This window comes from Lemur catta, chromosome 10, assembly GCF_020740605.2.
Source record: "Lemur catta isolate mLemCat1 chromosome 10, mLemCat1.pri, whole genome shotgun sequence".
NCBI classification, from domain to species: domain Eukaryota; kingdom Metazoa; phylum Chordata; class Mammalia; order Primates; family Lemuridae; genus Lemur; species Lemur catta.
Window position 1 is genome coordinate 49,215,703 of NC_059137.1, and position 27,159 is coordinate 49,242,861.

A 27,159-nucleotide genomic window follows, 5' to 3' on the forward strand; every position below is an offset into this window, starting at 1 on the left:
GCTCAAGTAAAAAGTCAGGAGGTATTCTTAACCTTTCAATTTCCCACACTCTTCATTTCCGAGTGATTGCCAGATTCTATAAATTCTCCCTTAAAACTGTGTCTTAAACTCATTTACTTCTTTCTGTCTCCACTACCACCACCTTGATATAGTGATGATAACAACTAACATTTACACTTCTATGCTTTGTGCATTTTACATCTGTAACTCATTATGACATTGTTGGGAGATGGGGACTGTTAGGAACACTGTGAAATGGGCAGAAGAGATTACTGGTTGTCTTTTCAAGGAAATGCTGGCATTGTCTAGCAGATTTCCAGAGGTGTTCTAATTCTATGGAAGTATGAGGCTTTGATTATCTCCTGATCTATTTTGCAACTCCATAGAGACAGAAGTTTCCTTGTGGAGGCTGGCAATGATATAGATGTTTCTTGTCCATAATGATGAAAACTTTTTCTGTTCATATCAATACAAATGATTTTGTTTGGTAGTAAATATAGACTTTTCCAAATTTGATTCTCTGTGAACTAGTTTTAACATTTTACCGGTTCCTTCAATAATTTATGAATTAAATAAAATTTGCCAGGTGATCATATTTGCATGAGAGTCATGATTGCACCTTTTTAAAAATTATATTTTAACAGTACTATTTCTCATCCCAATTTCTAGATGATAAGAGTGAGACACAGAGATTATCAAGGCCACACTGCCAAGTAAATGGAAGAGTCAGGATTCAATTCAACCTATCTGTTTCTGTACACACACCAGCCTCACCGGCTGGCTCCACAATCAGTGCTCTTGACCACCTCACTGCCCTGCCACTTGGGCTGCCATGTGGACTACGATCATTGACGTGAACACCCTCTCTCTCCTGACTACCCCAATAGCCCTTGGTTGCCTTCTTCCTCTGTCTTACAAATCCATTCTTCCTGGGATATCCAGGGGACCTTAAAATGTAAAGCGTTTAATTGTTCCCCACTGTGACCAGAGAAAAAAACAAAACCCCTCCCAAGGTCACATTGTGCCATTCTCCAGCTTCATCTCCCACTATTCTCCCCCTAGTCACTACTCTCTCTGACCACACTAGTCTCCTTTCACTGCCTTCAATGTGTGTAAGTGCTTTTTTGACTCAAGATTTTGGCATTTGTGGGTTGCTCCCTGAACGACCCTCTTCCCTCTTCTCAGCACTCATCCTTCAGGTCTCAGCCTTTATGTCCCTTCTCAGAGAGGACTTCCCTCACCCCTCGACCTACTGGGTTCCCTGTTAGACTCTCATAGGGAACCTTTTCATTTTCTTTGAGCAGTTTCCAGTCTTTCATAATCACAATGTCAATCTTTACGTAATAACCGTCCCCCCTCACTAGACCAAATCTCAATGAAGGTAAAACTTCACATAATAGGAGCTCAATAAATATTTCTTCAAATGAATTAATGAATCAATAAACAGTAAGGTCAGAGCTGATGGTATGAGTGACTGGGTACTGGACTTGTTCTTGGACCCAAAACTGAAACCAAGCTAGATAAAGAAGCAACAGCCTAAAAAGCTCTAGGAAATTAAATTATGTTCTACTTTTATGTTCTAGGCATTGGCATGAGGAAACACAAACCCTTTCCTGTTGTAAGAGTTTCTTATGGCCTTTTAAAGTTATTGTCCCCAAATTTAGTAGTGGTAGTTGGCTTATTCATTTATATTTCGTATAGCTGTACTTAGGCAGTATGTGTTGGCCTCCTTGCATGTTAATGCTTGTTGAATAATCATGTAGCTTGAGGCAAGTTGAAATTCTGTATCTATCACACTTCAGTTAAATATCAATAAAATGCTATTTTATAGAAGAAAAGGATTTTTGAGACAAAGGCTGACTTCAATAATTTTTACATGGTTCTGGTCAAACACTGGCTTATCATACCACCAGCTCCCAACAGTGAAGGCTCTGGATCATTTTGGAATTGTTCCTAAGTTAGAGAAACCCATGGAGAACTCTTATTTTTTTTCATCCACTCTTTAAAACTCAACATATACAAAGTTTTGGGAAAAAGAGAAGACAGACTACTAACTGTATGTAGCAAATACAAATGGAGCCAAATTACTCTCTTCACAAATGAAAAATGAGGATATGACACTTGTTTCAGATCATCTTTCTTTCCCTTTGCTTTTCTGACTTATATGAACAGAACATGATTTTTAAGCTTGCCTTTCCTTGAGGATAGTAGGACTATTTAGAAAGCTACATCCCAGGGACTAGATACCCTGTTAGAGTGTACAATGCTATCAGTGCATTTTGTAGTTCTCAGCTTAATACCAGAATGTCATTTTTAATGTATGTTATTTTCCCTGACTTGATAAAGATTTAAAATATTATAAGCTCAGAGTACTTTTCACATACCATTTCTTCCTTACATGGAGTAAAATTAGTTTATCTTGCAATTTTGTAAAGGTTTCTTTCTCTTAATTCAACAAGTTTGGCAAAGCTTTCCAATGAAAAGTTCAGTTCATTAAAAATGACCTTAATGGACTTAACATATATTGGTGGTGACAGGGTCTATACTTTATTTTGGCACACAAAGATCCCATTAATTTGTCTTTGTCACTCTCTAGGGCTCAGCTGAGCAACAGTTCAGATTTAGCTTTCTGAAAGTAGCTACAGAATGAGTAACAGTGGTGATGGTGGGAGGGGCTGACAAATTTAGAACTTCTTGATTTGCAATCATGGCTTTCCTAATGACTACATAAAAATGGCTCTGTCTGCTCTCTTGAGTTTATTATGGATTTTGCTGTCTCTGTGCATGGGGATCAAGTATATTTAACTCAGAGTTGAAAGACATTGCTTTTTCACCCAAGCAGTTTCTGAACTTTCCTTACACGTTTTTGCATTTCCCCATAAATCTCTTTTTAATCAACTAAAGATAACTAACCTTTGTCCCTTAGAATAAACTCTGAGCTAAATTAAAAGTATAATGCTTGCAGGTGAGTCTTCAGAGAGCCTCGGCAGTGGAGAGGCAGTGAAGTGGTGTGAGCTGGGAACCTCTAGCTGAGTTTTGAATCTTGTGGTTCTTGCTCAAATGCCATTAGATATAAGATATAGAGGCAGATACATCTGCCTCAATTCCTCCATTTATAATGAGTTGTTATTATACATTTGAACTCCCTTAAAGAGTCTCTAGGAAGATTAATGATGCTAGAAAAGGCCTAATCATAATAGTTAATATATATGTAGCACTTCCTGCATACCAGGTACTTTACATATATTAGTTTAATCCTAACAGCAATCCTATGATTTAGAGGCTATTATCATCCTAATTTCTCAACTGAAGAAATTGAGGCATATAGGGTTAAGTGACTTGCCCAGGGTTCCCTGTTCCTACTAAGGATCTAAGATTCACACACTTTTAGCCACTGTGCCCACAGCTACTCTGCATGGAGGTATGATCAGTAATTAAATCACTTTTTATATTGATCCTAGCAGGGCTGTATCCTTGTTGGAGCACAGAATTGTACAGACTGAATCCTCACCAGCTCATATAGTTGGAAGCTTGATGTATCTGAAAAAAAAATTCAACTTTAGGAAATTATCTGTGTTTTCTGTAGCTTGTTATCAACAAAGAGGTGGGAATAACTGAGGTACAAATACTGATAGAAAAATATCTGACCATTTTCTATGTAAAAAGATCCAATGTCTTTCTCCAAGTACTAGTTTTGGAATCAAAGCCAGATTTCAAATCAGTTTTATAATCTGCCAAACATCAGTTCACATCAACATCCCCCTCAAATCCTTTCAGTGTATACATTACATTCTTCTCTCATTTATTTCTTATATTTGTGCATTACCATGTACTATCTTAACTATGTGATATTTTAGCTCAGAGGTAGACGCAATTCTAACATATGGTAGTAGAGAATTGAAGAATTCAATAAATAAGTCCTCTATATTCCTTTCAAAATCAACACTCTCATTCTGTGCATACCCAAACATCAAATGGCATTTCTTAAAAACAACTAGCTCATTTGTTCAATCCATGAATAGATGGCCAATATTCAATACTTTGATCACAATCCTATTGTTCCTGTGACAAGAATGCATTAAAGCATTCTTGAGGGCAAGGACTATTGGGTTATTTTTGCAATACCTGCACCTGGTACAAAGGATGGCATAGAGCAGGTGATTTATGGGTGAATTTAGCATCTGTCATTAGGCAGTGTGAACAATTAGCAGGTCCAGTGACTCTCTGAGGTCATCTAAAATATATAACTAGCCAGAGAATTTATATCGAGCACTCTGTTTGCTGCTGCTGCAGAGAATACAAAGGGTGAGACTGATTTTGGTAGGTGGGGAGGAGCCCAGAAAGTACGGAGCTGGAAGTGAGAGAGGTCAAGACTATCGTGGGGTAAGGGCTGATTCAGTCTGGCCAGCGTGAGGTGTTAGCTCTGCCATTTGCCAGTTCTCCAAATTAAATGCTTCTGTGCTTTTGTATCCTATAATTCTAATACTCAACTTCTTGTGCTGCTTGAACATCTTTTTTTGTTGATTTAAGGATCTGCAAATTGTGTTTAAATTTCTTGATGTTAGGTAGATGACTCTTGATTCTTAAGGCATTTATCTGTTTCTATACATACACCAGAATATTCCTTGTTGTTTTTCTGTGGCCTGAGATTCATGAAGAGAATGTAATTCAGGTACTTTATAATGAGACTATAAACAGCAACACTATCTGGATTCATTACTGATGTTTGATTCACCATATACTCTTTGGGGGAAGTTTAAAAACACATCCCACAATCAACATTTCTAGCCACTTTTAAAAAAATACATGAATCCACATTCTTAACCACTGAGTTAAGCCATCCACATTCTCAGACTACTTACTAGGTATAAATATGGACTCATGTAAACATATGCTTAAATATTATGTATTTAAATACTATTTTCAACAAGGTAAACAAGGCATTTAATGACTACAGGATCACCATGGCTATTCTTTCTGGCTTTTCGTTACGTATCTGATGCCTTGTGGGTTCGGTTCACACAGATGCATGACAGGAATTTCCCTTTGCTTCCTATTGAATCAGCCCCATCGCTAAGCTGATGCCATCTGGCATCCAGATATCCTGCTGCCTTCTGCCTGCTTGCTCTTTCCCTTTTTCTTCTTCTTCTTCTTTCTTAATGGATCACACCAAGGTTATTTGTGGCAATATGTTTGAGGCCTGAATAATATGTTGAAGCACAAAAATGGTTTCTTCACCATGCAAAGCCATTGACTGAAAATCTAAAAAGATAACTCAAGATATTTTAAAATGAAAGATCAAGGTACAAAGACTACCCAATCCTACCTTTCAGAGCATGGCATCTTTAAGGTTCTCCACCTGGTAAATGCCAGCTATTGGAGGAGAGGAAGGCTGGTTAAAATGGTTGGCTACATGGTGCCCAAAGGAACTACCATATCCTATTGCTTGTTCTGAGCCATCAAAGAACTAGTGGCCACTGAAATATATCTGGGAAGAACCTGGCTTCCCCAAGTGCCCAATTAGTGCTCAGTTCCTCTACCTGGGATGTCTTGTTTTAGAGATTAGAAAGTCTGGAAAGAGAAAGGCAGTGCATCTGAAGCCTCCAGGACATACCCTTTTCTTTTTTCTTTTCTTTGCTTTTTGTTTTTTTTTTTTTAAAGCATAGCTCCCTTAGCAAATTAGGCATTTGGTGGCCTGTTAGTGGCCTAAAGGAGTTAAGGAAATGAACAATTTCCTTCCTTTTCCAAGTCAGATCAGACTTTTTAAGGTTAACTGAATGACTTCCTATTCAAAAACCTTTCTTAAAATGTCCAAGAGATCACCACTGTATCATTTTTCCTCAAGAAATTAAGCCGTCAGAGGGGTCATAATAGGTACTTGCCTTGAGGTGGTAGTGATGTTTATGCATACATCTCAATAAAGACTAAAAGTAAGGGATAAAAATAAGAGATAGACAATATGGCAGTCATTTTTTTAGCTTCTACCTGATTACCAAAAATAATTATACTACCACATTATAGTTCTGATACTCCACCAAATAAAAGTAAACTTTGGAGGGTTTCAAAAAAGACCTAGAAAGCTATTCCCATATATTTTGCAGTAGATGCAACCAGATGGGCTCAATCTGGCATTTAAAGGATGCATCCTAAGTCTAACAACACTCTCAACAGCTAAAGGCAAATTCACAATGACACAGTTCGAATAATAACAGAAGAGAATTCCATCAACATTTTTTCCATCCCCCCTTTCTAGTGCTAGAATGGCACTACTGTTACACTTAGAAAAATGCAACTCCCTAGAATTTTATTAATTGTAGAAATCTATCTTTAACCACAATTCCTTCTGTGTTAATTGGGTAGCAAGGATTTTTATTGATTCCTCAGATGAGATCCTTTGAAGTAAGTTCATTTTATAGTATTTATTTATAAGATTGTCTGTGTTTGATGAGCTTCACTGGCTAAAGCACTCTATCACTTAGTCTCAGTTTGGGATTTGGATCTTGTTTGCATTGTTCTACTAAATGGGAGAGAAAAAAACACCTTGCTGGTTTTTAGGAAAACCTGATAAAAACATATGTTAATACCTGGATCAAGGCAAACCATGACCACCAGTGAAAAATCAGCTCTGAAGGTATGACTCCCACAAGTGAGTTAGGAATTCATGTTTTGTATATCAAGAAAATATATTCATCACAATATTCCTAACTTTCTACCGTATGAATCAAATAAATCATGAATAAGCCATTCTGTTGTTAGTGAAAAAAAACCAACATCTAGAAGCATTTCTGAATGGAAGTTGCAGCTTTATATGATGAATCTATCTATATAAGTATATTACCATACTGTGATCCAATCTCCATACATTTTTCAGTGAATCTGTGAGACTGACATCTGTATATTCTTCTTCTGCATGGTGTTTAGTTTAGTGGAACTATAATGTTGGTTGTTGGTACATTCTTCTATAAAGTTTTAGTTCTTGGCAATTCAGTTTTTAGTCTTTTATCATAGTTTTTTTCTAAACATCTTAGAGTGGTTGCTTTCCAACATATTTTTGGCCAGAGTGCTAGCTAATCTTTTTCTTACATTTTTTGATTACTAAAAGTATTTAACATTTAATAAGAGTATCTTCATATACTAAAGACTTTAATCTGGTGATTTTCCTGTATTATTATTATTATTATTTTTTTGGAGACAGAGTCTTGCTTTGTTGCCCAGGCTAGAGTGCCATGGCGTCAGCCTGGCTCACAGCAACCTCAAACTCCTGGGCTCAAGCAATCCTCCTGCCTCAGCCTCCCGAGTAGCTGGGACTACAGGCATGCGCCACCATGCCCGGCTAATTTTTTCTGTATATATTTTTAGTTGTCCATATAATTTCTTTCTATTTTTAGTAGACACAGGGTCTCGCTCTTGCTCAGGCTGGTCTCAAAACTCCTGAGCTCAAACGATCCACTCGCCTCGGCCTACCAGAGTGCTAGGTTTCCTGTATTACTTAATTGAGACAGGTTGGTGATAATCTTTTCACTTTCCGTATGGGGAAATAAATGATATATGCTGCTTTCCTATAGCCCTCTCCAATGTTCACTAGCGCCAAAGCAAAAGATAATAGTTCTGCACTACCGTTCCTGCTTCACTGAAGCAGTTCAGAAGTGACAGCCACAGCTCCAAAACATTACCATTTAAGCAATGTGAGTCTCTTTGGTCGGGGGAAGGGAGGACTTGCTGACAGTATATCATTTTTTCATTATGCTTTGGAGAGTAATTATAGGTTGTTATATGCAGTTCAAAACCAGTATATGGGGCTTAAAAACAGAAGGAATTAAGACCATGCAAAATTATGTTTTTTAAATTCAAAATCAATGAAAATAAAAAATAATAATGTGACACTTAGGACGTTTCTTAGAGTTCAATGCACTAAACATGTAAAGTATATTAAAATGTGGAAACCATATACCTTTCATTACATTATTCTACAGCTGTCATTTATTTCATTTGGGTATAAAAGTAATTATTGTTCTGAGCATAATAGTATACATTTCCTTTACCCTGCACCACCACTCCAATTACAATCTACTTCAATTCAGATTAATCATGCCAAGATGGCAATTCTATTACACTAACAGTAAAATTTAATAGTCTCATATATGGCTATAGTTTCAATGGCTAAAATTATGTATTTGACTACTTTAGGGATTTTATTAAGATTAAAGCTAAACATAATGCATCTTAATCAGACCTTTAGCAGAAAAAGAAACATTAGAAAACATGGTGGACCATGGACTATGCAATGCTTCTGCAGAAGCATTAAACGCCACTTACAACTTTCATTTCAGAGGCATCTAAAAATAGAAAAGATATTTCATTATTGATGTATGATGTTTTTATTTATCTTCACCTTTGTTATTATTTAACATCAGTTAGAATGCAATATTATAGATGGGGTTATGCTTTAGACCAAATAACAAAATATAGTGTACAAGGAGAGCAGAGAGTTTATTTGGTTTTAAGCATATTTAACCCAAGAATACATAAAAGGAGTAACCAGCTCCAATTACATAGCATCTTTCTGTGTCTTAAATAGGATGTTAGTGGATTAAGGAATTAACGCCCTTTTAAAATGAACTGCTTACTTCCTCTTCAGCGACAGGAAGGCCTGTCAAACCAGGTACTAGCAGGAGAAAGACGAAATATTTTAAGCTTCATATATTCACTTGAAGGTTGCATTGTGATCTTAAACTACTGCCTTTCTTCCAAAGTTCTGCAATGGTTAGTTGCTTTTTCTCAAACAAGCATAAAAGTTTCCTGTAGTAACTTTACAGAAATAATTTATGTTTTGCTTAATTGTCCTTTTTGTTTTGCCTAAGGTATGTCCCATTTTTCTGTGAAATCCAGTGACAATATAATTTCCTTAAAAATGACCTTTGGTTATTGTACAAATCTATATTTTGGATTTCTTGTCGAATCTCTTATAGTTTAGAGTGAGATTCAGGAACACAATTGTGTTCTGGCAAACCACATCAGATTTCAAATCAAATAGGATGAACCTGAGAAAATTCTAAATTGCATTGAATATATAGATTACATGCTAATTTATATCTCTAGTAAAATTTAAACTATGGTTTAAATTTGGAAAGCATTTCATATCCTACATACTATACGGTGAACTTCCGGAGGGAGTATAATATGTCTTGTGTACCAGTGAATAACACAGAGCCTAGCACTTATAATAAATGCATAAATTTAGAAAACCTTTAACCTAAGAAATTGCTTTGGTCATAGATAAAAATTTTTCAATAAAGTACATTCTCTTATTTGTAAAATTGAGACAGCAGATATGCCTGTCAGTATTTTCTAGTAAAATCAATATATACACTTATCAATCAACAATCAACAAAATTTGTCTCTCTTTGTTTCCTCTTCTGAAGCATCTGGCCTTGATGAAACTGAGCAGGCATGGAATCCTGATCAAGTGGGGCAAAGACATGGGTCCCCCTCTGATACCAATGCCAGCACACAAGGGAAAAGAAAAGCAAATAAGCTCCCTTTGCCCTCAGACATGTTTTCCTTACCCTTTAATTTTTGTGAATGGCTATATTGCAAAGCTGGGAGATAAGGAGTGTGAAAAGCGGCCCGGACTTTCACATCAAATCCATGTTACATCATCAGATGCAGCCTGGGCCTTCTCACCTTTGGTTCTTTGCCAAGAGAAAAGGTCAGGTCAGGTTTTGGAGAAGAGGTAAGCACTATGCCTTCAGTTTCCTACTGGAGGCAAAATTAAAAAGTATTTGGAGACCAATCATAAGTTTTGACAAACACTTTGAAACTCATAAATCTCTAATTAGCGTGCCCAAAAGCCTCATTTCACCTTTGGTAAGATGATTACACTTAGTTCAGAAGCCAGAAAGCCACAATCAGTGAGGCACTGCTTTCTTTAAACCAATCAGCTTCAAAAGTAGAACAATTTGTGCTTTTAAAACTTACGAGGGCTCTTCTGACACAGCAGCTCCTTCTTCTAGCTCCTGAGCTTGTTTGTACCAAGGCAGCTTGGCCTCCACTGGAAGTTTCTCTGAGAATTTAGCGCATGCACATACAAGAGAAGAGGTTAGAACCAATCTGGAATTTCAGGGAAATTCCTTTTTTTCCTCACCAATTCTTAGCTTTGCACTGTGCCTAGAAGTTACTATGTTGACAACTACAAATAATAAGTTTTTAGGTAAATGGCTGCCTCTGATGATGGTTATATCAAGGAAAGTAAAATAGGATTTTAAAAAATGTTTAATAATACTCGTCTGTATATATGCTTCCTCTTCATTATGTTGAATAGCAAAGGAAAGTCCTTTTATTATGAAAGTCGTCATAGCTCTAGGAGTACTAGCTCAGTATGCAAATAAAGAATCATCAAAGTATCTTTTCAGTATTTCCTATTGAAAAGATAGAGCAATATTTACTTTTTAAAACAAACACAAAGTACAATCAGTTACACTGTAATATTTTTATAAATTCTAACTTTTTTGCCTTTTGCCTAAGTGTGATCTAGATCACATTGTCAAAAATAAGCTCTGCCACTCTGAAATTCACAAAATATTGCTTTAGATATCTGACTCATTCAGTACTACCCAATTGCTCACTGACAATTGGAATATGTACAACTTAGAGTTCAAAACCCATAATTTGACTGGTTTCACCTATTCATCTAGCTTTGGCCAAATAATTCAGAACAAGCTTCCTAACTACTTGCTGGGGAAAAAAAATGTGAAAAATCAAGAGGGAGGTTGTCATTGCTGCTACAGAAGTAACTGCCAAGATTCCCATTCTGACATATTTATTAGGGTCATTTATAGGCATATTTGCCTTTATAGTATGAGCCAATGAAGCTTTATCGCCATTTTATAACATATAATTGCAAAGATGAAAGAAATATATCAATATATATACACCCCATAGAATTATATGGTATTTTAATGATGTTTAGAGAGCCAGTCTCACTTCTTAGTTGTGAAAATCCAGATCTCATTCTTGATAGTAAACCACAAATTGCTTTTCTTTCTCCGAAGTGGCTTGGTAAAGATAAAGCTAATAAGTAACCCACCATTCTAAGTTAGGGGCATTACTTCTTGTCCTCTATGTGCAGCAATTGTTTATAGTCAGAAAACAAAGCAAGTGAGAAATGTAAAACTGCCGTTGCCCAAAGGATTTGGAAATGTTTTAAACACAGTAATACAGTATCTATATAGACATCATTTTATAATTACCTCATCTATTCAAATTAAATGACTCAGTGAAACTGACACGTGAGTTAGCTGTCTTTCAGTGACGAAGCATTCAGTTTGGCACTAATAGGAGGAGTGCAATATTTTACTATGGATTTGAGCTGAATCCTATCTGATGTGCCTGTGGCGACCTCCTCCTATATTTGAGGATACTAATGATAGTCGAGAGTTAAAGGTAACATTCGAGCAGAACTTACTGTATGCCAGGCATTAGGCTAGCCACTCTACATTATATCTTATTTAACTCTCACATGAGCTTTGAGATAGATACTATTATTATTCCCATTGCACAGATGAGGATATGGAGGCTTAGAGAGAGGAAAATTTATTAAAATTAATTAGGATTTCTGGTATGCTTTTGTTCTTTGGTTTCATTTTATATTATTAATTTAGATTTTATGATGTCATTCACTTGCAACAAGGTAATTTACAGTATAATAAAGAGTTACATTGTGGCTGATTTTCAGAGAAATTTAATGGTTTAACAAAATAAAATGGCTTAAGAAATGGGAACCATATTTAAATATTAAAAATTAGAGGTTTATAATAAAGAATTCCTTACTTCTGAATGGTCTGTGACTTTGAATTTTTCGATTTCATTCACACAGGTAACAATACTTGCATGAAATCAGATCAGTATTCATGCTAATCTGAGAGACTAGGTATAATTATAATAAGTCTTGCTCACTAAGTAGAACTTTTCTAAAGTTCCTTTTTAATAAATTATTTGTAATATCTATTAAATTATGATATATTTCAAATTTTATTTCAGATTATGGTTCTGGAATTCAGTCTCATATTAATGTTTTAATTTTCAATACAAAAAGTGACAGTTTTCTGTCTTATCAGTTTGAAGTATGAGATTTCCCAATGTATTTCAGGCTTAGCAAAGTAGATGCACTTGGATTCATTGTGTGTTTACAATGGCAAGAAATGTGGACAGTAAATCACACATTTATTTCTACAATATCTGATCTCCCTTTAAGTAGTTACATCTGATATTTTTCAGCAACAGTCTTCAAACAATTTTATGACTTGGGAGATAGTTATATAAATAGATTTCTATATGCAATACTTGAAAATTTATAATGAAGACCATTGGAAAGATTTAAAAAAAAAGAATCAAGTTCACTTAGTAGAGTCTAAGTTATAAAGAATTTGTACTAAGAATACTTGGGAGACTTAAAAATATTCCAAGGAGTTTAAATCAGCACCTGCATATACACAAGAATGAACAGACTGGTAGGAGAACACCTGCCAAATTACCTTTGGGTTTATAGCAGGGAGTGGGTATGATGCATTCCTCTTTGATGTGGGGCTTTGTTTTCTGGCTACAGCCTCCTGTGTGCATTCCTCGATGGTCGATGCAGAGGACCACACGGTACCTGAGGCCCTGGCCACACGTCACTGTGCACTGGAAAGAGATTGCAAGAGAAAGACTCATAGGCAAAGTCTCATGTACTTTTTTTCACTTCCCACCCAAGACTTTAAATCTAAGGACTCCTTTTTAGATGAGGACTCCTGGTAAATTTATACCACTTCTTACCAGTCCTGGGATCTTTGTTCTGTGAGGTTAGATTATTTGAGGTGATGCTGGCTAAAAATGGAATCACTTTCAATTCCTTATCTTTGGATTAATCAGTCAGCAATCTTTAAGCACCCCCTGTGCAAAAAGTCTCAAACCAAGCACCCCCAAAAAGGAGAAAAGAAACTGTAGAGCATGTTAAATTTTGATTTGCAACACCGCATTTTATTACTTTGCTAATGACTGCTATGTCCAAAAATATGGAAAATGCTCCCACGTGAATATTTAAAAATTTAAAACTGCCATCATAGCCAATTTACATTGTGGTGTGGCCAATCCAGTTGATAAAATTGAAATGGAAAAAAGGTTTCAAGGAACTCATTCAAAGGCCAGATGGCAGATAGAGATAGCACTGCCAATGGCTCTCCACGTCTGGTAGCGTGTCTAGATACAGAAAACGTCACAGCTCCTGATCTGCTGCCACAAAGCCACAGGGCTCAGTGAAGAGGCTTTTGTCATTTCTGTGGCTGAGGACACAATGGCTTATTTCATCTTTCTATTTCCTTTGCCATTTGCATTTTTGTGTTAGCAGCCAGGAAATCCAGGATAACATTTTATGTTTAATGACAGCAGGTTTCCTAAAGTCTATATCTTTTTTGTTTTAATTATGCTACCTCATCCCGATTTTAATTTTTGTGCTATTTTCATTTCACCCTTCCCCCTCCAATAAATAATATTCATAGTAATTTTAATCTACTTAGGCCCTTTTTGGATATAAAGTATAACAAATAAAAAGTGAAATCAAACTTCTGGTCTACTGAACTCTATCATCAAAGCAGCTTTCACAGATTCAGGATCAGTCATTCAGCCTCAATTACTCTTGAAAGGCATTAGCTTCCCTTTGCCATCTGAGGGAACGTTATCTGGGAGGCAATAGGGGCTTCTGGAAATAACTTGAAGAAAAACATTTAAAAAAAACATCATTTACTTTTGGTCATGCTGGATTTGGGGCATTCACTACTCCAGGAGCTAAGCTGGTAGGCTTCTAGACACCTCAAGAGGAGAAGTGTGGAGCCGCACAGGGTACCCGGTGGGGCCATGATGATGAAAGGGAAGAGTGGCCTTACTCTCCTAATGAACAAAGAAAGAAGGCACAGTTACCGGAGACCACTCCTGTGCCAGCCATTTAGGGCAGTCAAAAATGTTGCAGGGCTGCACGATGGGCATCTTAGGGGTGTACATGCATTTCCACTCTTCCACTGAAGTGACATGCCCCTGGATGTCCTCCTCCACACAGGAAACTGCCCGGCTCTGGATGCCCCCCCCACATGAGGAGGAGCACGCGGTCCACGGGGTGGCCTCCCACCTACAGAAGCAAGGGTAGTCATCAGGGCAGACATGCACACGGCCAAACCTCCTCAGTGACCGGCAGACCAACCCATTCCCCGTGCCTACTGACTGGTATGCTCAGCTTCTGAGAGGCTACAGTCCAGAGAACCAAAAGCCATCTACTGCCTGAAATCTGATGAATAAGAGAGAAGCATTCACCATTGGCAGAAGTGCTTTGTAAACCATGAAGCTCTACACAAATATAAGAAATTACAGTTTTGAGAGCTGTCCCACAAAGCTATCTGCTCTGTCTCTAACCTACTCAAAAGGTGTAGTCCTCAGCCCTTCTTCCTAGATTTTTCATACATATCTAATTGATTTTCATAAACACATTAAGCATTTATGTCAAGACTAAAGTTGGATAATCAGTGAACACTAAACTTTTGCACCTGGGCTGATACTTTTTATTTTCATTGTAGTAATACTTTATTACTTAACTTCTAGGTGTTTTTTATAGGAGAAGTTCATAAAAGATCCAGGTAAACAAAAGACTCTCCTTTACTTCTGAAATCATCAGCTTTGGGACTACACAGATTCAGCACAATTCTGATGTTCAAATTGTGCCATCATTAAACTGAGGAAAAGAAGTGTTACTATAGGCATTATCTACTTATTCTCTAACTTTTGAAGGATGCTGGTATTTAGAGCTCCTCCAGTAAAGAATTCCCGGAACTGTGAAGAGGTTTGGTTTTGGTTGGAAGGCTAATGGCATCTGAATTTAGACATACAGTTAAGTAGAAAATAACAATATTCTCAATAACATTTAAGAGAATTCCATTGACTTTTCAGAGCTCTACACAGCTTTGAAGCAGTTGGATCCAGATGGAGAGATAATTTTGCCTAATTCTTTTCTCTCTTTTATAAACTTAGAGAATGTAGAATTTCTAAAAACAGAAACATTGGGACTGAATGAGCTGAGCTTGTATTTCTTACACATATTCTCCTTATTGATGAGGATGCTAAGGAGCTTTAAGGGTACTCTTACAATTATTGGAGATGTGATTTCAATGAGAGAAATAAAATGCCACTGAGTTGATCCACCTGAATAGTTAAATTTTAGAATACTGCACAGGCATATCACGGAAACATTAATATTTCTATAGGTAGGATTTTGTGAATATTGTGAGCTTGATTTCTCTTCTGCATGAGTCTGAATAATGTGTGTTTCTCAGTTACAAAGAGTTTTTCTTCACACTTTCTCTGCACTGTTCGAGTTTAGGCAACAACCATTGTCTTCACTGCCAAAAGCCAAAATATGCTGCCAAATACAATATTTTCCTATACATATGTCCCCAGGAAACATATAAGAAAATGTCATTATGGGGAAACTGAGGCCCTCTGCTTAGTTCCTAGGAGATTTTCTAATCTCTTTCAAGAGAATGAAGTAGCTCTGCAGAGAGTTTCTCTTCCAAAAGGATAAGACCAATTCTCACTTGCCTCCATGTAAATATTTGGCGGGCTTCCTTCTGGAGGTGGATAGCCTGACTCAGATTGAAATTGGGCTGAATATATAAGCACATATTCACATTAGATTTGATGTGACAGAGACGTAGGAGTAGGTTTGTAAATGTACATTTAATTGCTTAGAATATTAAGATGCCATAAAAGAGCATGTTTTCTAATTGGTACTCTAAAATCCCTAAACTTGACCCTTCTAAAGGGAGAGCAATTAATTTCTGTCTCAACACTTGGACCTGACCATATTTCACAAATGGTAATAAGTATCCTTTTCAATGTCAGTGATCACAGAAAGACAAATGACACTAATGTTATTCTGAGAATTTAGAGTATGGTTCCAGCATACAACTCCAGTTCTATATGTAAAAATTATCCTGTGAATCCTTGTATAATAATAGGATTATGTGGAATTTTAAGGCAAAACATGTCTGGGTGATTTAAAGAAAGTGTAAAAAAAGCTGAAAGAGGGCATTGGTCAGGAGGTCTTAAAACCATAACCAGGTAAATGCTTGGGATGAAAAAAGACATATCCAAGAATCTTGAAGTAGAAGAACATTAAATGAATTTGTATATCAGACATTTTGGCTTTTAATGTTTTTAAACACACAGTGTATTTAGTTTAAGAAATTCTCACAATTAAGAAGGATGTAGAAAAGTGGGATATATTAATAATGAATCAAGATAATGTATCAGAGTCCATTTTCATATTATGTTCAAATAGGTGTTACAGTCAAAGACTGCAGTCAGGAAAGAACAATCTAAAAATTCATCAAATTATGTTTTGTACCTACACTTGTGGTCTTAAACCCATTTAAATAAGTAAAGCCTTCTGCCTTGATCAGTGGGTATCTGCCATTTGAGAACCATTTTTGAGCCATAATTCCTTTTATTAAATGAAAACACATTTGTAGAAATAGCTTCCATTTACTAAGACTTTGTCAGTAAAGCTGAATAGCTAACTTTAGAACTAGCTCAGTATGAGAAGTACAAGGGTTAGGAAATATAGTCTATTTGCTAATTGTCCTTTCCCATTGTTATGCACGGACATGCCAAAAGTGTACACAAGAACATGGTGCAAACAAACATCAAGGAGGGTCATTTCAATTTACCACTGGGCTTTAGGCATTTGGGGGAAATCTCAGTCTATAAGAGATCAAATTTAATCTAAAATAGGCACTAGTTCTTATGCCAGAGAAATATAAACAAGAGAGATCATAGATATGACAGAAATCTAGGAGCTGCCATTACAGGAAAAATATAAGCTTGATGTTGCTCACTCCTGACACCCAACTTTGCCTTTATCTTAAAATGTATGGCTTTCACATAGATACATGTATTCTATAAATAGTATTTTACAGATAGAGAAATCGAAATCAAATGAAATCTTGGTTCAGTTAAATTAATTTTTTGATATTTTCATTAAATTCTTTTAAAGAGAAGAGTTCTTGATCAAACCAGCAAATAATACATCAGGAAAATTCTAAAGTCATTTATTTTCTTTATCAACATAGTCATAGGAAAGTGGGAGGGAGCTGAGTAATGAGGTAGCCACTTAGTGAAAGAGTTTAAAACAATAGCAAAAACAATATCTAGTATAATCAAATCCCCCTTCTACATGTGACCATTATGGGAAAAGTGAGTTTCCTGCCAGTCCCTGGGAGTATTTAAGTAGACACTGGATGACAACCTGCACTGGTGTATATGTATTATATACATATCTGTATGTATTTATACATATGAGAATACATATGCACTGAATATATGAATGCATATATGTGTAAATATATATGTTTACATATCTATAAGCATAAACATGTTTGTGAGTGGTTGCGACTGTGGAGAAAGAATGGGAGAAAGAAGTATCACTGGGGTATTGGACTAGCTGACCTCAAGAGAGCTCTGTTTGGATGCTAATTCATTAGGTATTTGGGTATTTTCCATTAAACCTTGCTTTATTTTACAGTTCAGAATAAAATTATTTTCTGGGTTTGGTTTAGTTTGGGACAGAGCAAACCACTACGAATTATTTCAACTATTTATGATGTGATTTAAACCCTTGGTTCTAAATAGCAGCTGATTCCCTGAAGGGCAAATAAGCAAAGAAAATAGAGCAAAGGTCTATTTCAATGTCAAGTCTGATTCTGCTATCTGTAGAGCTGTTTCCAACGTGGCAGGCAGTACACTCAGTAGCTAGTACATTTTTCAGCTTCTCCAGTTTTCTTATGAATATATTATAAAGAGAACAATTTCTTTTAAAAGTTCTGGAATTACTTTTGTTACTTTTTCTGGTTTTAAAAAGTCCTATACTTTAAAAAATCAATGCAGCACACTGAATTTTATGTTTTTCTTTTTTAAAAAAAGATCTCCCAAAATGTTCTGAACAATAAGAATATGAAAAAGTTGCCCTTTTGTACTTAATCATAATTTCTTTGAAATAAAAAGAGAACATTTAAAGCCCCTGTGTAGAATAATAGCACATCTGGAATTCCACGTCCGTGGTATTGCAATAATACTTTCGGCAGTGTTTGTTTAACAGTTAGCAACAGTGCTTTAATGGCTAGGGTCCTAGTGCAAAGGAAACATAGAAAAGGACAAAGGGAGTGAAAGAAAGACAGAACATAAACCCATGCACTGTATCTAATCAGAGTGAATTACTGTGTCCACTCCAATGTAATATGATCCTATCTTAAAATGGGTTTTGAATGACAAGCTTACAATCTGAGCAGGCCAGTATTATTAGTGTTATTCAAAAGCAGAACTCAGGATAGCTTGCAAAATATACCATCTACCATCTTTTTTTTTAACAGAAAAACACAGAGTCTATATATGTGTGTGTGTGCGCGTGTATATATATATTTATCTATATAAAAGCAGCAGAAGACTGATTTGCTAATTCTAACATCAGGATGATTGATTTACGTACCGAGGAAGGGGATGGTAGAGGTCATAAGGCATGATCTGCTTGTATCCGTCACTGTTAGGAACAATAATGCCAACCCTCTGAGTAGAAGGTACACACAATAAAATAAACACTAAATGATTACATTATACAATTTTTTACACAAATGCAAAATAACAATAATAAATCATCTCTGAAAAACAACACTAAAACAGTTCAATATCTTAAGGCTAACATATGCTTTAGGATGGGGCAAGTTCTTTGAAAGGGCACCATTTACTATAATTAGTTCTCTGATCCAAGAAGGAAATACCACTGGAAGGGGTGGTGGCAAGAAAACTTGGCACCTCATCATTAACTATGACACAATAAGCTTGTAAATGTTCTTTAATCCCCAAATTATACATCCTATGAGGTCATTATTATTATCATCATTATTAATGTTACTTCCAGATGCTTACCAAGCAATTGCAGTTACTGTCTCACTTCTGATGAAAGAGAGAGCTATCTACGGACCTCAGAACTGATGATATTATGTAACTGTATTAGCAAATAGGTTTCTTTTCTTGGCAGATCTAATACCTGGGAAACAGTCACTTAGGTATTTTATAAGAAGAGTGGGGAGCTACTAAACATAATAGGCAACTATTAGCAAAAGCAAATTCCCTACCAAACTAAAGGTAGGCCGTTAAAGTGAGATAATAAATATGAAAGATTTTTTGGAGTCTACAAAATATTGTATAGTGTTAACTGCTATTATGGTGGTGGTTGTGATTGTCATGGCTGCTGTTAGTATTTCTAGCGCCCCGGGAAACCTGTGAGGTTTAGAGACAGAGTAGAGGCCAAAGTATCCATAAAACATGACATTATGGGCTGTGTGGAAGTTCCTGGAGGCCTCTAGAACTCTACTGACCCACTCTCACCTACTTCATTGATTTCACTGAAAGCCTCCAATTGGAAAGACTGGGCCCTTGCTGAGGCCTAATCCCCTGGCTTGCGGAGGATTTATGATTCATGGGTTTTGGATAAGAGGGTTAGTACAACAGAGCCTCCATCAAGAGTGGGAGATGGAAGACTAAATGCACAGATGCAAAGCATGGTAGGGCATAAGCAGAAGATGCTTATTTTACAACTGACAAATGATAGAAAGCCCCTCTTTTGAATCCTGAAGGAACCCATGTATTCTACCTGTATCCCTGGGATGGATAGATGGGTATGTATTTATATATCTGTATAGTACCTATACATTCAATATAAATGTTTAAATTTTCTATTTAAATAAATAAACTAAGACTTTTGTTTTGACCCCATCCTCTGATATAGGATGGTATAGTATTTTTAAAAATATGGCTAACAAACCTAGGTGTTTGGGTACAAAGAGTGAGCTTGATGTATGGTGGATCAGAGTATTAAAAATGGCACTGACTGGAGACCAGGAAAGGTAAGAAGGAAAGAGAGAGGGATGAAGGGACCTGTGTATTTTGCAAAGAAATTACTGAAAGGTAAGGGGATATAGGAGAGAAGCTAAATTTGTTTGAAAGAAAGTGGAAAACAAAGCTATGAAGATAGATATCTATCCCCAGGAAGGAAAATCGCTGGAGTACCAAGTTATTTATTTTACGTGACTAACTTTTCTGTATTTATTTGTATGACTGAATTTTTTGCACTCGTTTGTGTAATGAACTTTTAATGGTGTGTGTGTGTGTGTGTTACCCTTAAGTAACAACATTCAAGAAACTGGATGCTGCCTTTTGGGCAAGCTCAAAATCCAATAGTTCTTTAACACATGAATGAAATGAATATTACTTAACTTTTCTCCCTGTTTTTTTGAGTTAAACTTCCTACTCTTTTCTACCTTCTTCTGACAGAAAAAAAATTAGACTAAGGCTGAATCCTGCCTTTTATTAGAATCATATGATCTTCCAATAATTCATACATTTAGTAATTAAGGGAATTTTCTTTCTAAGAGGACTACATTTTAAAGAATGGCTATCTTCCAAAGTCCTTCTATTTAATAAAGGCACTGGACATACACTGTTATCTAATAGCAGTCAATTAAGGAATAAATCAAATTGATTTTGAAGTTATTTTTTACCTGACGCTAGTATCTTTCTACATGCCTACATCAATCTTGAAGTGCAGAAATGCATACCATTGCCTTCTCTCCTGAAGAAATTTATGGCTGTAATTTGTCATTTTCAATATTAAAATGAACTGTTGCAGATCTCTGTCAATTGATTTATCAGCTGATGATATTTAAAATGGAGACTAACACTGGAGGAGACAAGTAGACGCGAAGAAAAGGAATAAAAGGGGGAGTGCATAGAATTCAAGATGTTGGGCTTTGCTTTGGACTGATTTAGAAATGATGTCTTTGTTTGAGCAAGGAGCTTTAAACCTGGATTCAGCAAAACTATAGCTATATTTGTCTTTCTATGGCATGGGTCATGGTGAAGCCTCATAAAATGACTCTGTGACACCTGTGAAAACAGAAAGATATCAAAACAATGGTGCTCTGTCCAGCCCTGCTGATGCATATTCGTGAGCACGGGTTCGGCTCTCCCTCTCGGGGTTCATGCCATGGCCCTGGCTCGCACTACGCCGTCGCAGCGGGGAAGGCAGTCTTGCCTAAACTCAACTTCTGACTGCTTACCTTTAAGACACTTTGTTTTTACGTGTACATCATAAAGAATGAAGAGAAAAGATGTCATTTAGGGATTTTAAGACGTTCTTCCCATGTTTAGTCCTCAATTTGGATGTGTATGTGTGTATACATGAACGCAGATATGTGCCTGAGGATGGGGGGAGTGGTGAAGGAGGCAAAAAGGATTTTTAAAAATGATCATGCAGGGGAGGTATAAGAAACAGGTGGTTTGGGGGCAAAGCTACTCATTCTCCATTGCCTTGACAGTCCTGACCACTCATGCTCTTCATCTGGGGTTGTGGTGCTGACAAGAGAAGGTAAGGATGAGAAAGTAACCATTCTTGAATAATGTGGCATCAGTAGAAAAGACATCCTGCCTCATTTTCTCAAAATACACACCTCACTGAATTGTCCAATGACAATTTAGGAGAATGCTTCAAGATTATGATAGGTTCATAGAATGAAATATTACACAGCACATTAACATAAATCTTTTTGAACCATTTTTAATAACATGGAAAAATGCTCATATATAATATCAACTGAAAAAATCAAATACAAAATAGAATGTACAATATGCTCTACAATACTAAGCAAATATATAGATGATATATACATATCATCTATGTAATCATTTTCATAATGTATATATGTGTCCATGTGTGACATGTGCATACACACATGTGTATTCATGCACATATATGTACACACACATATATAGAAAACATTTAACAACAGCGGTTAGTTACTGGTTTTGGATTATGGGTAATTTGTGCTTTCTTTTTTATGTTTGTCTGTTTTCTAAGCTTTCTATAATGTATTACCTTTTACAATCACAGCAATTAGAACATTCAAGTATGACAAAATTCAAATCTGAGAAAGTATAAGACAGAAACATTGGGAACTATGATATAAATGCATGAAATGAGGCCCTCACCTCAAATTCCATGTGTCACTTCAAGATTATTGAGTTTTTGTGCAGAAATGATCTAAGATACTACTTTAGAACAATATCTCCAATTTTAAAAAACAAGCCAAAATCAGGCTCACACTACTCAGTTGTGGAATTTACATATTGTGATAAATCTCTGTGAGAAAAATCCCAATGAAATTACGTGCACCTAATTTACAGGGTTCTTTTTATAATGAAAATGAACCATAATAAGGGGATCCTTTCATGGTTTCAACGGTCTCTCTCAGTGAGTCTCTCATGACCTCTTGCCTCCTCCAGAGCTGCGATCTTCAATTCTGACCTCTGGATACCTGGATGTGCTCTAGGATTTTCAAGCTCATGTGCCCCAGACAACTCACTATCTGTCCCTGCAAACTGCTGCTTCTTCTGCGATCACTATTACTGGTTAGGTCACTGCTGTTCTCCAATCTGCCTTACATGATTTGGGATATCTTTGCCACTCAGTTCTTCCAGTTGTCATCTCAACAACAACAACGTTTGCCAAATACATCTCCTCCTGACACAAGTTTGGGCATTTTTGCACCAGTCTCCTAACAGATCTTGCTGTCTACAGGTGTTGATTTCTCCAATCCAGTGTACTCATAGCTGTCACAGCAACTGATATTTCACTTCCCAACTCAAAAGACTTAAGTGGCTCGATAACGCCCAGTGAAATTTCTTGGACAAATTCTACCTCTTCTATAGTCTTGCCTTATTTTCTCTCTTAACTTCTAGCCAGAAATTGTCTCTTTTCCAAACATCACTAACACTAACTCCTCTCATTGCTTTTAACTATGTACAGTCAGCTCTCCATATCTGTGGGTTCTGCATCTGTGGATTCAACCAACTGTAACTCAAAAATATTTGAAGAAAGAAAAATAGATAGTTGTTTTGTACTGAATATGTACAGACTTTTTTTCTTGTCATTATTCCCTAAAAAATATAACTATTTATATACCATTTACATTGTATAAGGTATTATAAGTAACCCAGAGATAATATAAAGTATATATGAGGACATGCATAGGTTATATGCAAATACTACACCATTTTACATAAGAGACTTGAGCATCTTTGGATTTTGGTATCCATGGGTGGGGTCCTGCAACTAATCCACCATGGATACCGAGGGATGATTATACTAACTTCTAACTATTGCACAAGTTCTTCTGTAGTTTGACACCATGGGCAGAATCCACATTGGTTCGTTAATGCATCCCTGTACATGGGCAATTCGTAATATTCAGTGAGCGAAGTCATGTCATTGATGTGCAGAAGAGAAGGCAAGCAATACAACTACTAACCAGAGTTAAGACAAACAAACAAAAAAGCAAGAACAAGGTTACAAAATAGAGACAGAAGGAAAGAAACTCCCAAACTGCCACTTGCTGGGCCAGTGTTTAATCCCACTTCTTGCCTTTTGCTAGCCCTGCTGTCTTGGACAGAGGGTGGTCTGTCGTGGAGAGTGCTTTGGCAGGTTAGGACGGCTATCCAGGCAGGCAGGGGTGACTGCTTGATGTGAGGCAGAGAAAGGACAGACCAGTGACAACCATGCTGCTAGCCTGCTTGGCTTAACTCTGTATCTTTTCACTGGGTATTTCCTAGAAATAACTATGAAAGCTTTTTAAAAAATCTTCTCTTCCCTTTCTATGTCATGTATCTTTCAGATACCATGCTGCTTTGCAACTGTAGAGCACAAATTGCCCTGGATAGTGCTGGGGCCAAGACTCTGGTTGATTCATCTTTGCCTTTGTCATGGCACCAAGCACAGAACCTTGCACAGGATAAGGTTAGGTACTAAATTCAAAAAAAGATAGAGAGAGAGAATGAAATTGTACATGGTACAAGGAATTCTGATACAGAGGATGGTGCTCCATTGTCTTTAGATAATTCCAGGGCAATAGAAACCAGCCCATTCCTAACAGCATACAATGGGGCAGGAGAGAAGTAATTAAATGTTGGAAGAGACACAGCATTTTGCTTTTACATGAGTAACAAAGCACAGAGGATCAGGACAAAATGAGGAAAAGAACCACCTGACAAGCTGGGAGATGGCGGGTCAGTTCTCCTCTCTGCTACTTTCTTTCTATGTATCCTTGAGTACCTAAATCTGGACTTCTGCTTTGGTCTTCTGCAAAATCTAAGTGTTGGATGAGACCACAAGTTTTAAGATGAAGTAAGAGAGGGTGTCTAGAAACCCAGGACATTGGACTCTATCTTACCTGCCCCTTCCTACTGGCTGCTGAGGGCAGGACTCAGAGCTCAGTGGGACACAGCCTGAAACCACGATGATTATATCAAAATCTCTCCCCCTCTAAGACTTAGAGACTTCCTAACACACAATGGGGTTCTCTAACATTTACAGAGGCCAGTTGGGATCTAGAAAATGATAAAATATTCTGGAAATAGATCCAAATTTTTTTAAACCATAGTAATTGGTAAGCAACATTCATTGACCTAGGCTGTACTGGAAGCAGACCAAAAGGAAACTGCTTCATTGTCCACATCTACAAAACAGTTTTTTAAACATAAATTCATTTCTTGCTATAAATTAACTATTGGAGAGTTTTAATATTTTGGGTCAAATCCTCAAAAACTTCCTCACATCCTTTCATCTGCAGTTCTAGGGTTAAACATTATTGATATTAGTGAATGCAGTTCCTGAATTGCTTTTAAGTAAGTGGGACTAATATTTCCATGATCTTTGTTTACCTGTCTCTGTACTGAGTGATTTGGTCATTATGTGATCTGAGCAAACATCAGTGTTTATGCTTATATGAAAGAGTCTTGCTTGCCTAACTTAGGTATGTGGTCAATTCAAATACTCAGACCTTGCGTTGATATGGTTGGCAGTTCTATGCTGTCTGTGGGGGTCTATGTTGGGTTTGAACCAGATCTCACATGTTACTAAGGCATCATGCAAAACAGGGTGACTATGGGATATGATGGGATGGATGTTGCACCAGGGATCGGGTTACTTGGGTAGGAGACGCTCTAGAGCTGGAAGTACTTAGATCTACATCTCAGCTTGCTTTGGTCAAGTGACTAACTTGGGTTAGGCATTTGACCATTCTGAGCTTCATTTTTTTTCATCTGTAAAATATAGATGACAATCTCTGGATTGCTAACCTCCTAGGGATTATAAAACTGAAAGGAGATAATGTGATGTGACAGCACCTTATAAATTTCAAACAGAACTGACATGGGGCAAGTCATTTTGCTGGTTCTGGTCTCAATTTAATAATGATAGCTGATGTTTGTTGAGTCCTTGGCATCTTGCTAAGAGCTTTACATGCATTGCCTCACTAATCCTCACAGTTACCCTCGGATGGACATATTATATTCATTCTACAGATGGCAAAACTCAGGCTTGGAGAAGTTAAGAAGTTACTTAGTAAAGTCACACGGCTACAAACTGATAAAGTGAGGTTAAAAATGAGGATGATGACAGTACCTATTCTAGTAACTCAGGCTAATTAAGAGAATCACACAAATAATTGCACTTTAAAAAACTTTAAAATGTAATATCAGAAGTGATCTTACTGTTAGTGAAGAGCTAGCTTGGTAGGAGAGTTGAATTGCTCCTGTAGCTGAGTTATAGCTGATTATTTGATTGCCTGATGCTGTATCTAAGTTCAGGCAGGCTGTGATCATGTGTTCTAAAAAGCACCAGAACTCTGCTTCATTTATCTCATTATAAATAATACATGAATATGGAAATAAGATTTTTGTGGTGTTTTTTTCTCATTGCTTACTCATTAGCTGCCCCAAGCAGTATGTTTAAATGAGATTGATCAAAATGAAGTTTTTACCTTTATAAATCATTTACCTACTGTAATAAAAAAGACCTCCATGATTAAGAAAACATTTCATTGTAACCTTAATTGCTAAATAAGTCAACCATTTTGTAGTTTTTTGGAGACATACCTGGCATAAATCCCAAGTGAATTAAATGGCAATGCCTCACAGCTGGTTAAGTAGAGGGTCTCAGATGCTTGTGAACTGAGATTTCAGGAGTTGCTAATTATCTTAATTTCTCATGATCATTATATTTTAAAAATGTGATAAATGTGATTTACTTTCAAGATGACATTTTTCTAGGAATTACATTTCCTGTTGTTAAAAAAACAAATAGAGAACTACCTTTCTAGTCCCATATAGAATTCTAGAGTTCCAACTTTTCCTTTCATGGACGAGAAAGCTGATTTCTGGAGAGTTTAGGAGTTTCTCTGAGGTAACGTCAACATCATCATAACCATGATCCTAGTAGTCATCCTAACTGCCGCAACCAACATTTACTGAGCGCTTATCATGAGTCAGGCTCTCTGCTAAGCTCTTTAAATGTATTACGCCATTTATTCCTCATGACAACTTTATGAGGTAAGTATCGTTATTATCCTCAATTCACAGGATGAAAAAAACTGAGGTTTAGTGAGAATAAGTAATTTGCCAAAGGCTACTCAACTAGTACGTGGCAGAGCCAGGATCTCAAGTCAGGCCGTTTTACACCAAAGCTCCCACTCCTGCCCGCCAGGCTAGATTGCCATTGACTAGCTGGTCACCAAGTTAGCATGAGAACCCAGCTTATTTATATGCCTGGTACACATACCGCCTCTCCCGATGCAGAGTATTTCTTTACAGTTGCATTAGGATTCAATTCTGAGACTTTTTTTTCACAATTGGGTCCCTTGCCAGGGATAATTTATGCAAGTTACTGTCAAACTAAATGGAGCTGGACCAAAAAAAAAAAAAAGTCCACTTGAACTCACTAAGCACTGCCGCTTGGGGCATACAAGTTTGGGCATTTGCTTAGGACTGTTGCTCTGAATTTCTTGAGGGAAGGGGGAATCTGGATGCAGTTTCAGCTAGAAAGAGATTTGTTTGCTAATGATTGTGGCCATGATAGTGTGATGAGTGAGACCTTTTTTCACTTGTCCATCCCTTGCCAATGTAAGCCCCCTTCATTGCTGCCTTGGAGGGAAAACTAGAGGTCCAGGCCAAAAAAAAAAAAAAGTGAAAAGGCGG

The 27,159-nt window shown here is 36.8% G+C and overlaps 1 protein-coding gene across 1 annotated transcript in view; it reads right to left on the minus strand.

Moving 5' to 3' along the window:
- Nucleotides 1-27,159, minus strand: part of ADAMTSL1 (ADAMTS like 1) — a 366,380-nt gene that overhangs the window by 169,750 nt on the left and 169,471 nt on the right. Inside the window, exons 10-13 of the mRNA XM_045563528.1 lie at nt 18,563-18,613; nt 13,954-14,158; nt 12,534-12,681; nt 9,979-10,063 (exon numbers count right to left, since the gene is read on the minus strand). Of these exons, the coding sequence (XP_045419484.1) occupies nt 9,979-10,063; nt 12,534-12,681; nt 13,954-14,158; nt 18,563-18,613 (489 nt within the window). The remainder of the gene's footprint in view (nt 1-9,978; nt 10,064-12,533; nt 12,682-13,953; nt 14,159-18,562; nt 18,614-27,159) is intronic.